Source organism: Mustela putorius, unplaced genomic scaffold, assembly GCF_011764305.1.
Source record: "Mustela putorius furo isolate JIRA1106 unplaced genomic scaffold, ASM1176430v1.1 tig00000873_pilon_pilon_pilon, whole genome shotgun sequence".
Taxonomy (NCBI): Eukaryota; Metazoa; Chordata; class Mammalia; order Carnivora; family Mustelidae; genus Mustela; species Mustela putorius.
Genome location: NW_025421504.1, coordinates 2,150,646 through 2,162,511, shown reverse-complemented (window position 1 = coordinate 2,162,511; position 11,866 = coordinate 2,150,646). Strand labels below are relative to the sequence as shown.

At 59.7% G+C, this 11,866-nt stretch overlaps 1 protein-coding gene across 7 annotated transcripts in view; it reads left to right on the top strand.

Annotated features, from left to right (window-relative positions):
• The first annotated feature begins 415 nt into the window (after positions 1 to 415).
• RNF213 (ring finger protein 213) overlaps positions 416 to 11,866 on the top strand; it is a 103,533-nt gene continuing 92,082 nt past the window's right edge. For 5 of the 7 annotated variants that reach the window (XR_006608300.1, XM_045085742.1, XM_045085741.1 and 2 more), the window contains exons 1-3: positions 1,524 to 1,567; positions 1,721 to 1,863; positions 10,833 to 11,074. Coding sequence is in view for 6 of the 7 variants with exons in the window: in XM_045085742.1 (XP_044941677.1) it covers positions 1,539 to 1,567; positions 1,721 to 1,863; positions 10,833 to 11,074 (414 nt within the window). In the remaining variant the exon portion in view is untranslated. Of the gene's footprint in view, positions 435 to 1,523; positions 1,568 to 1,720; positions 1,864 to 8,446; positions 9,467 to 10,832; positions 11,075 to 11,866 lie in introns of those variants that run through there. The other 2 variants (XM_045085744.1, XM_045085743.1) reach the window with 2 other exon arrangements.

Genomic DNA, 11,866 nt, shown 5'->3' with positions numbered 1-11,866 from the left:
CGAAACTGGGCCTCCGCGGAGGCTTGCACGCTGGGGCGGCGCGGGTGCGCGGGAGGTGCGGGGGGGGGGTGCGTGGGGGCGCGGGCGGGCCGCGGGGTCCTTGGGTCTGGGTCGGGGCGCCTGCGTGCTGCGGGCCGTCCCCTCCCGGCGGCCTTTTCCCGCGGCGCCCGGTTTCGGTTTCGCCTGGGGCCCCGCCGCGCGCCTCCCCTCCCCGCTCCCTGCGGACCCCAGCCCCCGGCAGCCGGTGGGCGCGCGGCGTGCGCGGAGGAGCCCCGGGGCTGGCGCGGAGCCCTTCGCTGCCTGGGGTTGCCGGGGGCGCCCCTGCCTGCGTCCCCAGTAGCTCCCCGGAGCGCAGCATCTCCGCCCCGTGGCCGCCCGAGCGCAGCGTCCTTCGCGTTCCCAGCGCTGCCCGCCGCCGGGGTCTCCAGGCCACGGTGGGCACCAATGCCGCGACGGCCTTAAGGGCCCCCAGGTGGCGGCGGGGAGGCCGGAGAAGGCGGAGATGGGGAGCCGGCTGCCCTCGACCAGCCCCCCACCCCGACCCCGGCTCCCGGCCCCCACGTGACCCGGCCCCGCCGGCGGGCGCGGTCGGGGCGGGGGGGGGGGGCATGGGCGTTGAGTCCAGCGCGCTCCTGAAGCTGGGGACGTCGGAGGCTGAGTGGCTAGAGCCCGGGTTCTCCTACGCCTCAGGCCCCGGGTGGGGGCGGGAAACAGAAGGGCCCTTCAGGGACTTCTGAGCCCTGTGGTGGCTCTTCTGGTGCGCGGGGAAGCAGAGCCTTGCGGAGGGCAGCAGAGGGGTGGAGGCCCCGCCGGCACTGAAATCGTGGAGAGGCCGGACCCGGGCGGTGGTCGCGCCCCAGGCCAGGCAGGGATGAGGGGCCGGGTGGCGGCCGAGGCTTGGAGGGGACAGGTTGAGCCGGGGAACCTGGCCCACACCGTCTAGCGCTCCCTGCCCCCAAGAGCTCACTAGCTAGTGGACCGCGAGCCAAGTCTGGGGGAGGCAGGGCGGGCAGCCTGCTAGCCTGACCACTGGCCCTGTTCGCCCTGAGCTGCCCCAGCGCACAGGCGGGCCCCTCGGGGCCCTCTGGCATCTCTGAAGTGCTTTCTGCCCCACCCAGTCCCCACGGCACCTGTGCACAGGTGCTTCTGTCTGCCCCTCGTCCAGCACCCAGCGGGCCCTCTCACACGGTGTCTGATCTCAGGGTTCTGCGAGGGCTGTGTCTCGGCTGGAACAGTGCCCCCTCCCCCAACACCTAGTTCTCAGTTGTCCCAGCCCCCAGGCCCAGCCAGTGGGAACAGTTTTAGACTCACAGAGGGACTGAGACACCCGCCCCAGGGGTGACTCTGGCGGGGGGGGGGGTGGGGGTGGGGTGGGGGTGGGGGGGTGGGGGGGTGGGGCGGGAGGGTTGGGAGGTGGGGGGAAGGGGGGGGCAGGAAGAAAAACCTGCCGGAGCTCCTCGTGGGGGAGGAGGTGGGGGAGGGTGGAGATGCCCGGGGTCAGGAGGGGCGGGTATGGGGTCAGGAGGGGCGGCTACCGGATGCGGGTTCAGGGCTGTGAGTGCAGCAGGTGAGGAAGTGCTAGCACTAGGTTTTCGATTCAGTGGGGGAGCTTCTGGGCACTGTAATTTCCCTTTCCCAGGAAATGAAACTGAAGCAGAACAGGTCACGTGACAGGCGGCTCAGTATATAGTCAGCTGCCTGGGGACCCTTTTTCTTCCAGACCTGCAGGAGCGAGCCTGCCTGGAGCAGACTCACCCCCCGGAGGAATGGAGTGTCTCTCATGCGGCTATGTCCCCGAAGACAAAGCCCCCAAGTTCTGCAGCCAGTGTGGACAGAAGCTGTCTCCTGTAGCCCCCGCACCAGGTAAGGGCTGATTGGGGGCGGTGGGGTAGGCAGCAGCCCAGCCCCGCTTCCCCTCGCCGAAATGGAAACTGGCCAGTGGGCAGCTCCGGCAAGTAGTTGGAGGTCTTCTGTGCCTGAGGGACTCTTACTAGAAGCACTTCTGTTACAAGAACAGTTTCAGCAGGTTCTTTACTGGGAGCTCTTGTTGCTTTTTAAAAACTTTCAATTTCATTTCCTGGAGAGCACCTAATGGTTCTCCTCCTCCTTGGGACCGGGCAGTGTCGGGCTGAGCTGAGGCATTTCTGGATTGCAGAGGATGCTGCAGGGAAGTGGTATCCCAGGTGGTGTGATGGGGTGCAGGGCCCCCACAGCCTCGACAGGACCCTCTCTGGTGATGGGGGGCAGGTCAGTGTCTGAAGAAGCATGTCACCTGCCAGCTCAGGTCAGTCCTTAACTCTGGGTGTCCAGGACCTCAGGCTGCGTTCCTTACTTTCCTGGGTGTTCTTGAACCCAGGACCTTTGCACTGCCTGTTCCCTCAGCTTGGAATATACCTTTCCTCTGAGGACAGCACCATCACCCCCTCACCTCCTTTCTGTCTTTGCTCCTAGGCCCTCCCACCTGGAGGCCCACTCTGAACACCCCCAGTGAGAACAGCACCTGCCGGGCCCCCCCACTCCCACTCCCGCTTGCTTGGGCCGTTTGCCGTTCTACGCACGGCTTCAGACAAGACCTTTGTTCTCTTGTTAGCTGCTTTATTCCAAGTCCCTGGCACGGCGCCTGGCACAGAGTAGGTGCTTGACTAATAATTTCCGGACCCAGCAAAGAAAGGCTTGTAGAAGATCGTGTTTGTGTGCGTTTGTGTGCGTGTGCGCGAGAGTCCGTAAATGCTGCCTGTCCCAGCCCTTCTTGCGTGCTGACCCCGGGGTGATCCGCGAGGGTGCCCTGTGTGTGAAGGGGAGGCCCTGGTTCGGTACTCTCGTCTCTGCTGCGTGTGTACGAAACACTTACATCCCAGATGTTTTTACTGGACTGTAAGAGGTGCGAAGAGACGGCTGGTTCTGCTGTCAGGTTTTGTTTGACTTTCTTCAGCTGCTGCCGCTTTAGGGAGGAGCTCCGGCTACAGTCCGACCTAGGGAGTCTGTCTTTTCCTTTGGAACACAGGGGACTTGATCATGCAGTCGATCTTGCATCGGCTCCGTGTCCACTGTCCTCATTGGCTCCTGGCTGTCTGGATATGGGACCGTGGCCTAGCTGAGCTCTTGGTGGGTCCAGGCAGAATTTTCCACCTGCTCGGGCTCCACACCCCTGGTCACTAGAACATCCGCCTGAGTGGGAGACCTTGTGAGGGGGTCTTTGGGACCCCAGAGAGTAAAAAAGCCCAAATCAGAGCAGTTGGTGAAATGTCAGTGAGCCTGACATTGTGCAGAGTCTTGAGGGAGGAGACATCATAGATTCCCATTTTACAGATGCCAGGAGTGAGGCACAGGGGGGTTAAGGAAACTGTCTGCAGTCCCACAGCTAGCAATTGGCAGACGCAGGATTTGAGCCCAGGCAGGTGGCTCTGCAGAGCTCGAGTCCTGGGAGGAAGCCGTGGGCTTGTGGCCTCTGAGGGAAGGGGGGGTTGGGGTGCTGGTGGCCCCTCCGTCTGCTCTGAAGTGCCACCACCTGGGCACCCCTGGGCCCTGGCCTGTATGGGGGTCAGGGGTGAGGCAGGGGTTGAGTGTGGGCCTCCAGGGTGGACATGAACGACTGTGACCAGGTAAAGCAGGGGGACCCCAGACAGGCAGCCAGAGGACCCTGAGGGCCTTCTCTGGAGTCTGGGTCCATCCCCTCCTGTCTCATGGAAACCTACCTCTTTGGGAAAACACTCGCTCTTCTCTGTGGTCTCTGCCTTCCTTTGGTTTTGTGGGGGGGGGGGTGTCTCGGAGCACTGCTGAGGGTGGCCCAGATGTCATGACAGAACTGGGAACGGAAGGTCTGCGCGCCAGCCTGGGCATGTGTGGCAGCCTGGGCGTGTGGTGCTTTTACAGGATGCCATGAAGTCTTCCTGTCCTGGCAGCAGGCCAGCGGTCACCGTCCAGGGCCCCAGGGCCCCGCCGACCTTGGCGGGTAGGGAGGGAGGCTCAGGTGCACCTTCTCCCCCACCCCCACCACCTCTGAGATACCCGCATGCTGCCGGACGGGAGAGCCGCCGGGAGTGCTGGCTTCTCACGTCGGGGCCTCCCCTGCTGCTGGTGGGAGCGGGGCGCACGGGATGGGGCTCCAAGGGATCCCCAAGGGCCAGGGGTCTCAGGAGCCATGGCGGTCTCCCCCAGTGCCCTTGCCCCGCACAGCGCCCCCACCCCCATTCTCGGCCAAGCTTCTGCTTACAGGAAGGGAAACCGAAACGAAGCTGGGGCAGTGCGGGGCGGAGGAGCTCTTCTTCCTGTCGGCCCCTCCCAGAGCTGGCGCGGGGGCCCAGAGAGGCTGGTGCCGCTGCTGTTCCTGCTGGGATCTGAAGCTCAATTCGGGAGTGCAAGGCTGAGAAAGCATTCTTCCGGCCTTTCCAGGGCAAAACCAAGTGGTTTTCTGAAAGCCGGGGACAGAGCCGGTGCGTGATGTGCAGGGAGAGCTACACGGGGCCTGGAGAGCCACGAGTGTGTTCTTTTGAGCAGAGGACGGATGGGTAGAGACAGAGGAAGTTTCCCAAAGGATTTTCTTATGTTAAAGGCTTAGAGGAACCCGGAGGTCTGCCCGTTGTTGAGCTAAGGTAGTTTGGGGCTCTGGCAAGACCGTAACAGGACGACCCCTGAGAGCTCCTGGAGGAGCTTCATCCCGGCCTCCTTGTCGGGCGGCCACAGTTCTAGGGAAGTCCTGTTCCCTCTACCATGTCTTTCTGCCTCGCACCTCCTGTGGCTGCAGGCCTGGGTCGCGGAGGCTGGGGGCCGGGCAGCGACCACATAAAGGAGCGGAAATGGGGTGTGTGGAGAGTCCCAGCCCATCCTGGGCAGAGTGGGGCCGACGTTGCCCAGAGTCATGTTGGGCCAGTCTGAGGAAGTTCTAGAATCTAAGTGAGGTTCGGTGGGGTGAGGTCCAGAGCCGACAGCTAAGAAAGAATTCTTAAGACGTCTCTGGTGCAAAAAGGTAGTTTATTAAAGCACAGGGACAGGACCCGTGGGCAGACAGAGATGCTGCCCCGCTATCCTGAGGAGGGGCTGATTATATACCCAGGAATTTGGTAGGTGAGGACAAAGGGGTGTTCAGAAGGGCTATCGGGGTAAAGAGACTGTCAGGATAGTGAAGGTCTGGTTATTGTCCGGCCAAGACCGTTTTTCCCTGTAACGAAGCACTAGCATGAAGACAATCGGAGTCTCCTGGTGGAATGTCACGTTCCTCCTATCAAGCGTCCTTGTTAGGGAGATTTAGGTTTAGAAGAAATTTAACTTTATTTACATTTCCTTCTGCCGCCGCCTCCTTCAGTGTTTATGGAGGGGAGGGCGACATTAGGGCTTGAGGAACTGAGTTATTTGTCTCTGGAAATTGGGCTATTGATAAGACAGCTGCTTTACTGTAAATCTCTAGGACATTTGCAAACCAAGCGAGACTCCTGCCTTGCACGATTGTGATCTCTGCAAGTTAACGGTTTGTTTTTCTTTTAGGGCAGCCAGGGGTGCCTGAGGAATGTCACACACCAGGGGAGCGGGTGGAGAGGGGGTGCAAGGTGCCAGCTCTTGCTTTGTCCTCCGCCAGCCTCCTGCTCCCTCATCAAGTCCGACGGTGGAGGGTAGGGCCAGGGGGGAAGGTCAGGTTCCCCGGGGGACCCCCGTCGGACTCTTTCTTGAGTGCTAGAAGCCTGTTATCAGGAGAGGAAGTTCCGGCCAGCGTCGTCACTTTCTCATTTTCTGCTATGTCCCAGTTTCCTTGATGTTTTTATAAGGGAGAAAGAGGAGAACCTGAAACCCTGTTCGTGTCCAGGGTAGGGCTGGGGGCCCCGGGGCAGCTCAGAGGCAGGAGAGGTACAGGTGGGGGGGGGGGCAGGCCGGGGGAGGTTTGGGGCAGCCCTGGAGGGTCCCTGGCCGGGGTCAGAGCCATCCTGCCTGTTCGTGCCTGTGGAGCTGGTGTGGGCACCTCGACTCCACGGCCACCGGCACAGGCCGTGGGTTTGTGCTCAGTGAGCGGACTCCGGCCGGGTGGGGCAGGCACACCAGGTCGTACTGCTCAGTGCCCTGGTTTTATGATGTCGATCGTGGTAAAACATTTATAACGTGAAATTTACCGCTTTCGCGGTGTGTCGCTGTTCGGCGGCCTGAGGCCCATTCCTGTTGTCCTGCGGCCTTCCTCACCATCCCCTCCAGAACCTTCCGTCTTCCCAAACTGAACATCTATCTGCAGTAAACACTGATGCCGCCCACAGCCGCTGTCCCCCACCGTCTCCTCTGTCTCTGGGAATGTGACCGCCCTAGGGACCTCGGTGAGAGTGGGAGGCGTGCGTGCTCGCTTTAGCCTTGAGGACCTGCAGGGCTGCGGCCCCTGTTTTCCAGCCGAGGGCTGGGCCCGGATGGCAGGGGGGCCCCGGGCTAGCTGGCGGCCCTCCCAGGGGTGCATGCGCTGCAGACCTAGGCCTGCTGCTGGGGCTCTCCTCGGAAGCCTGGGTGTCGGAGTCCGCGTGGCTGACTGTTAATTTTCGGTGACGTTTTATAGAAGTGATTTGGGGTTGTCGGTGAGGTCCCTGCTCTCTCCCCTCATTCCTGTGCTAATCAGCCATTGACCTGATTTGGGGACCTGAAGGGGAGCTCAGACCCATTGGCTCTCTGGATACCCCCAGGTCTGCTCACTTGCAGGCATCCCAGCGTGCATACATGCTTCGGGGCTAGGGGACAGGAATTTGTTCCGATTCAGCCAAAATATCCTATGGGCAAGGACCAGGACCCCGACAGCTGTCCCCAGGGCCTGTTGTGGCTTCTGTGAAACTGTGGGAGGCAGCCCAACGCCTGGGTTCAAGCCCTGCTCCCCAATTATCCTTCTGATGAAGTTCTAGAACCTAGGTGAGGTTTGGTGGGCTGAGGTCCGGAGCCGATGACCAAGAAAGAATTCTTGAGACATCTTTGGTGCAAAATGGTAGTTTATTAAAGCACGGGGACAGGACCCGTGGGCAGGCACTTCCATATTTGTGTCTACCAGGAAAGCATCTCCCCCGTTGACTGGCGGTAGGTACTTGGCGGGTTCACACGCAGAGCGCCTACTAAATGCCGCGGCAGGTTTGCTATTCCTGAATCCAGCTGGAAGTAACACGTGCTGGTGAGAACGGGGGTGATTGGAAGTGGTGCTGGGGAGCAATCGGTCCAGAAAGAAGTCTTCAAACATTCTTGGTATAAAAAGGGTGGTTTTATTATAACACAGGGGCAGGACCTGTGGGGAGAGAGAGCTGCCCCCGGACTGTGGACTGTGGAGAGCTGCGGAGAGATTCGATACTTTAGAGTTGGGGGAGGTAAGGACAAAGCAAAGTTTCCAGAAAGATTTTCCTGCCTCAGAGACTCCCAGGATCCAGGAGGCCTGGCTAGCATTTCCTCTAGCAAGGCATTATCTTGGGAGACCGGGACTTCCTGGAGGAATGTTGTATTCTGCCCACCTGGAGTGTTTGTCAATAGGGCTGAAGGTCCTAAGGAAATTCAATTTTATGTACATTTCTTTTGCCTTTGTTCCTCTAGTCATGAAGACCTTCCCATTGTAGGAGGGCACACAAGCCTTGAGGCCTGACCTCCTCCCAGCCCTGGCCCTCTGCATGGCCTGTTAACCAACCTTATTAAGTGTTTGGTGTGTCCCCTTCTGGATGTTTCCTCTGTGTGGAAACGTGCGTATGCATATGTGTTTCTGTAAGCTGGTGGGTCATGCTGATGTATTTTGGGAACACAGGTGAGGCTTGGTAGGGTACTGGGTCTGGAGCCGAGAGCCAAGAAAGAATTCTTGAGATGTGTTTGGTGCAAAAAGGTGGTTTTATTAAAGCACGGGGACAGGACCCGTAGGCAGAAAGAGCTGTGCTGGGGTCGTGAGCTGTGCCTCATGCTGTGCTCTCAAGTTGGTGGGGTGAGAGGGAGATCGTGAGTCTCTGAGGAATTTTGGAAGCAAGATTTGCAGGGCCTTGAGGGGCCAGCTGGTGTTGGGAAAAGGTCATTTACTACCGTCTAGCAAAACCTGAGTCATGAGAACCTTCAGATGTATATCGGCGGGATAAAGATCAAGGGAGCTTCCAAAGGAATTTTCATTTATTTTTTATTTATTTTTATAAATTTTTGAAGATTTCACGTATGTATGTATGTATTTTAGAGAGGGGAGGGGCAGAGGGAGAAGGAGAGAGACTTACTCCTGCCCCGCGCCCAGCATGGGGCCTGACGGCATGACCCGCGCCCAAATGAAGAGTTGGATGCTTAGAACCGTCTGAGTTATTCAGGTGCCACCAGAGAAATATTTATATTTTAAAGTCGACTGACAGGATCCTGGGGGTCGGGCTAGGACTGCCTTTGGCCCTTAGCAGAGCATCAACATCGAGGCAGCTGAGTCCCTAGAGGAAGGTCACTCTGCCTGTTTCAAGGACTTGTCAGTGGGCTGTAGGTAGGAAGGAAATTTAATTTTCTTCTGTAAAGAAATTTATTTTCCTTCTGCCTTTGTTCCCCACGTCACTGGGCACTTGCCTTGTTCCACCATTTGTCATAAGGGACATGGCGAGGCGGATCTTGCCCCCGGAACAGTCTGTCTGGAGGACGGCCTCGTGTGTTTATAAGCATGAGGCTTCTGGCCCCTCTGGCCTATGGGTTTCGAGGTTTCTCGTCCACCCGCGTCCTCTGTAGCACTGGGCGCTGCACATCTTGCTGGTTCGTGCCAGGTGGGTGGGGGCACACGGCATCTCGTGGATTCCTTGCTCACTTCCTTGATCAATAGAGAGTCAAGAATGTTTTTGAGGGTCTTTTTGAGCCACCTCTTGTTTTCCTCTTGGGAAGCTCATTTTTTACAACAGTTCTTACTGATTCTTCATCGGCGTCGAGGCTGTTTAATCGGAGAGGACCAGAACCGCAGCCCCCTGCTTCGTCCGCTGGAGGAATGCACTGCCCGGACACTCTGCTCCAGAGCCAGGGGCTTGGGTTTCCACAGGGCTCGCTCTCTGTCCCGAGTTCCTCTGTCTCTGCGTCTTTCTCTGGTCCCCTGCTTTGTCCTCAGGCTGGCTGTGTTCATGAAGGCAGACGGGCTCACCAGCTCCAGTGCCTGGGATCTGTCTGTCTGACCAGAGAGGGAGTCACTGTGTGTCTGAAACCCCAGTCACCAGCCCTGGAGGCCGGCTGCATCCTGCCCGTCACCGGGGCCAGGGGACATGCCAGGTTCTGATTGGATCAGGCTAATCAGGGATCGCACCACCAAGAGGCAGGTAGAGGCCAAAATGCTCACAGTTTATCATCAAAGGAGAGTGGTCCCGGGCGTTGTGTGTGATGATATCCTTGCTGCTTTGGTTCTTCAGCCATCATATTGTGGGGGAGGAAGAATTTTTCTCTACCCTTCAAAATGCTTCTGGCTGGTCTGAGAAATCAATCGACGTGAGACAGATTGACAGGAGAAAAATCAGATTTAATTTCTTTACGATGAGAGATTGCAAAGGTAAGTGAAAGGTGTCTCTGTCACCCCGAACTCAGGAGAAGGGAGGGGCAGGGGTCTGGGACACCAAAGGGAAGACAGCAGGCCTCAGGGAGATGGGAAGGAGTCAGAGGTGAACAGATGTTTGCTGCGCCATCAGGACACTATGGGACAAGAAGACTCTGGTCCAGCAGGCCTTGCTAAGTTCCTCCTGGCCCGCCATCCCGCCATCCCTAGTTCATAGCTTAATGCAGTTACGTGTGGCGGCTCCCAGTTCTTCCTTCTCCATTCTTTGTTTTTTTTTTTTTAAGATTTTATTTATTTGACAGACAGAGATAACAAGAGAGGCAGGCGGAGAGAGAGAGGGAAGCAGGCTCCCCGCTGAGCAGGGGGCCCGACGCGGGGCTCGACCCCAGGACCCTGAGATCATGACCTGAGCCGAAGGCAGCGGCTTTAACCCACTGAGCCCCCCAGGCGCCCCTTCCTTCTCAATTCTTGTAGGCAGTTAGGGGAAGGCCAGAATTTCTTCCTGAGTTTTTCCAGCTCAAAATAGTCTTCATGACAAAGTGGCCCATCTTGGGGCAACTCAAAGTTCTGAGTATGTGTATTTAGCCATTTAATGTAGTTGTTATTAGTTCTGAGTCTTGTCACAGTCCCCCAAAGGATGACTTCTGAGGGCCAAGTTCCACATGCCAGAGAATTTACAGAGAACCTCCAGAATTTACAGAGGGGAGGTTGGGCCTAAGACAGGGCCTAGGAGAAGGAAGAGGAAGGGCCCAGCAGGCCTGGGCTTTGGAGGCCAGGCTGAAGGAAGGTTCCAAGTAGAAAGCCATCTGGAGTGGGGTGGGGGAGGTGGCATGGGGACCCAGCTTTGAAAATAGGGTCCCTGAAGGGCTCCGTTCGGGAGGGGCCCCCTCTGGCGATGGCGGCTGTAAACAGGAGCCGCTCTGAGAGCAAAGCAGCTGGGGCACTGGGGTCAGTGAGGGCAGGGGCCAGGGAGGCGCTGGGAGACTCTGGGTCCGGCCAGGAGCCCCAGTGAGAGGGGCTGGGAGTGGGGTGGGCTGTCCCTGAGAAGAGAGGAAGAGGCCCCCTGGGCAGGGAGGGGAGCGGCTCGTTCTGGTTTAGACCCAGGGCTGGGCCACTCTGCTGATGCCGACGCCAGGAAGAGCTGGGCGGTCAGACTGCACGTGCTGTCCCGGGGATTCGGCCGCTTCCTTGGGGCTGGAGCCGGGGTCCTGGGTCCGTCATGCCCAGCCAAGAGCAGAAACTGTACCGAGGGAAAGTGCGTGTTGGCGGAGAGGGCTGATCTGGCCAGTGTCCTCATGGGACTTTCCTCCGGGACTTTCCTCGGGGACTTTCCTTGTCCACTCACATGTGTGGACCTTTGCAGATTCTGAGAACAACCACCCTGAGGCGGTGCCGGCCCCGGAGGAGAAAATGGAGTGTGAGCAGGAGCTGCGGGAGGACGGTGGCCCCGAGGTGACGTCGGACCCCGAGGCAGAGATGGAGTGGGGACAGGAGCTGAGGGAGGACGGTGGCCCTTTCTTGTCCCCGGACTCAAGTCACCTCCTGCGGGAGGATCAGGACGAGCCTGCTTCCAGTGTCTCCTTGGCTGGCCCAGGAGTGGGCAGAGTGAGTAGTCCTGGGCCCTGGCGGCGGGGATGGGGGCGGGGGGTGGGAGGTGGGGGTGGGGGGCGGGGGGTGTCTGTGAGGAGCAGTGATGGCCCATTTCCCCCCTTCTGGGCCCAGAAGCTGCCGCTGCTATGGTCTCACCGTGGCGGAACAAGGGGCCCCCCATCCTTATTGTGCGGCCCCCCCCGCCCCCGATGGCTGCACGCGGGGCAGCAGCAAGGGCAGCCCCGTCTCTGCGGCTGGTCGGCCGCGGGCTCTGGGTTCCTGCTCCCCCGCCAGGCCCGGCTGGGTCTGGAAGCCTGAGCTGCTGCCCCGCTGTGCCCCCTCTTGGGACCTCTTTGCCTTGACCGGGCTGGCGTTGAGGTGTGTGGAAGGCACAGAGGCAGGGTCGCCGCTTAGGAAGGTCGCCTGCTCACCACACACTCCTCGCCTCGAGTGGGGGTGGGGGGCCGGGGCTCAGCAGTCCGGGGTCGCCCGCCAACACCAGGCCCCGAGTGGGTCTTGCAAGTGCGCGAGCAGACGGGGGCCCTGGGCAAGGCTTGCCGGGAGCGCGGGGACAGGTTCAGGGGCAGGTTGGGGACCGCGACGCGGCAGACGGTCCCGTGCTGCAGCTCGGCGGCCTGTGCGGACCCAGCAGCCTGAGGCTCCCGCTGGACACAGGGGCCCGATGCTGTCCTTCCGTGTCGGGGTTGGGGCCGGTGTCCCGTCTCCTCTCAGTTGTTCCTTGCAGTGTCAGGCCAGCGGGGCAGACGCGCCGCCGGCAGCATCGTGGTTAGTGGGGGCGCCGTGCGG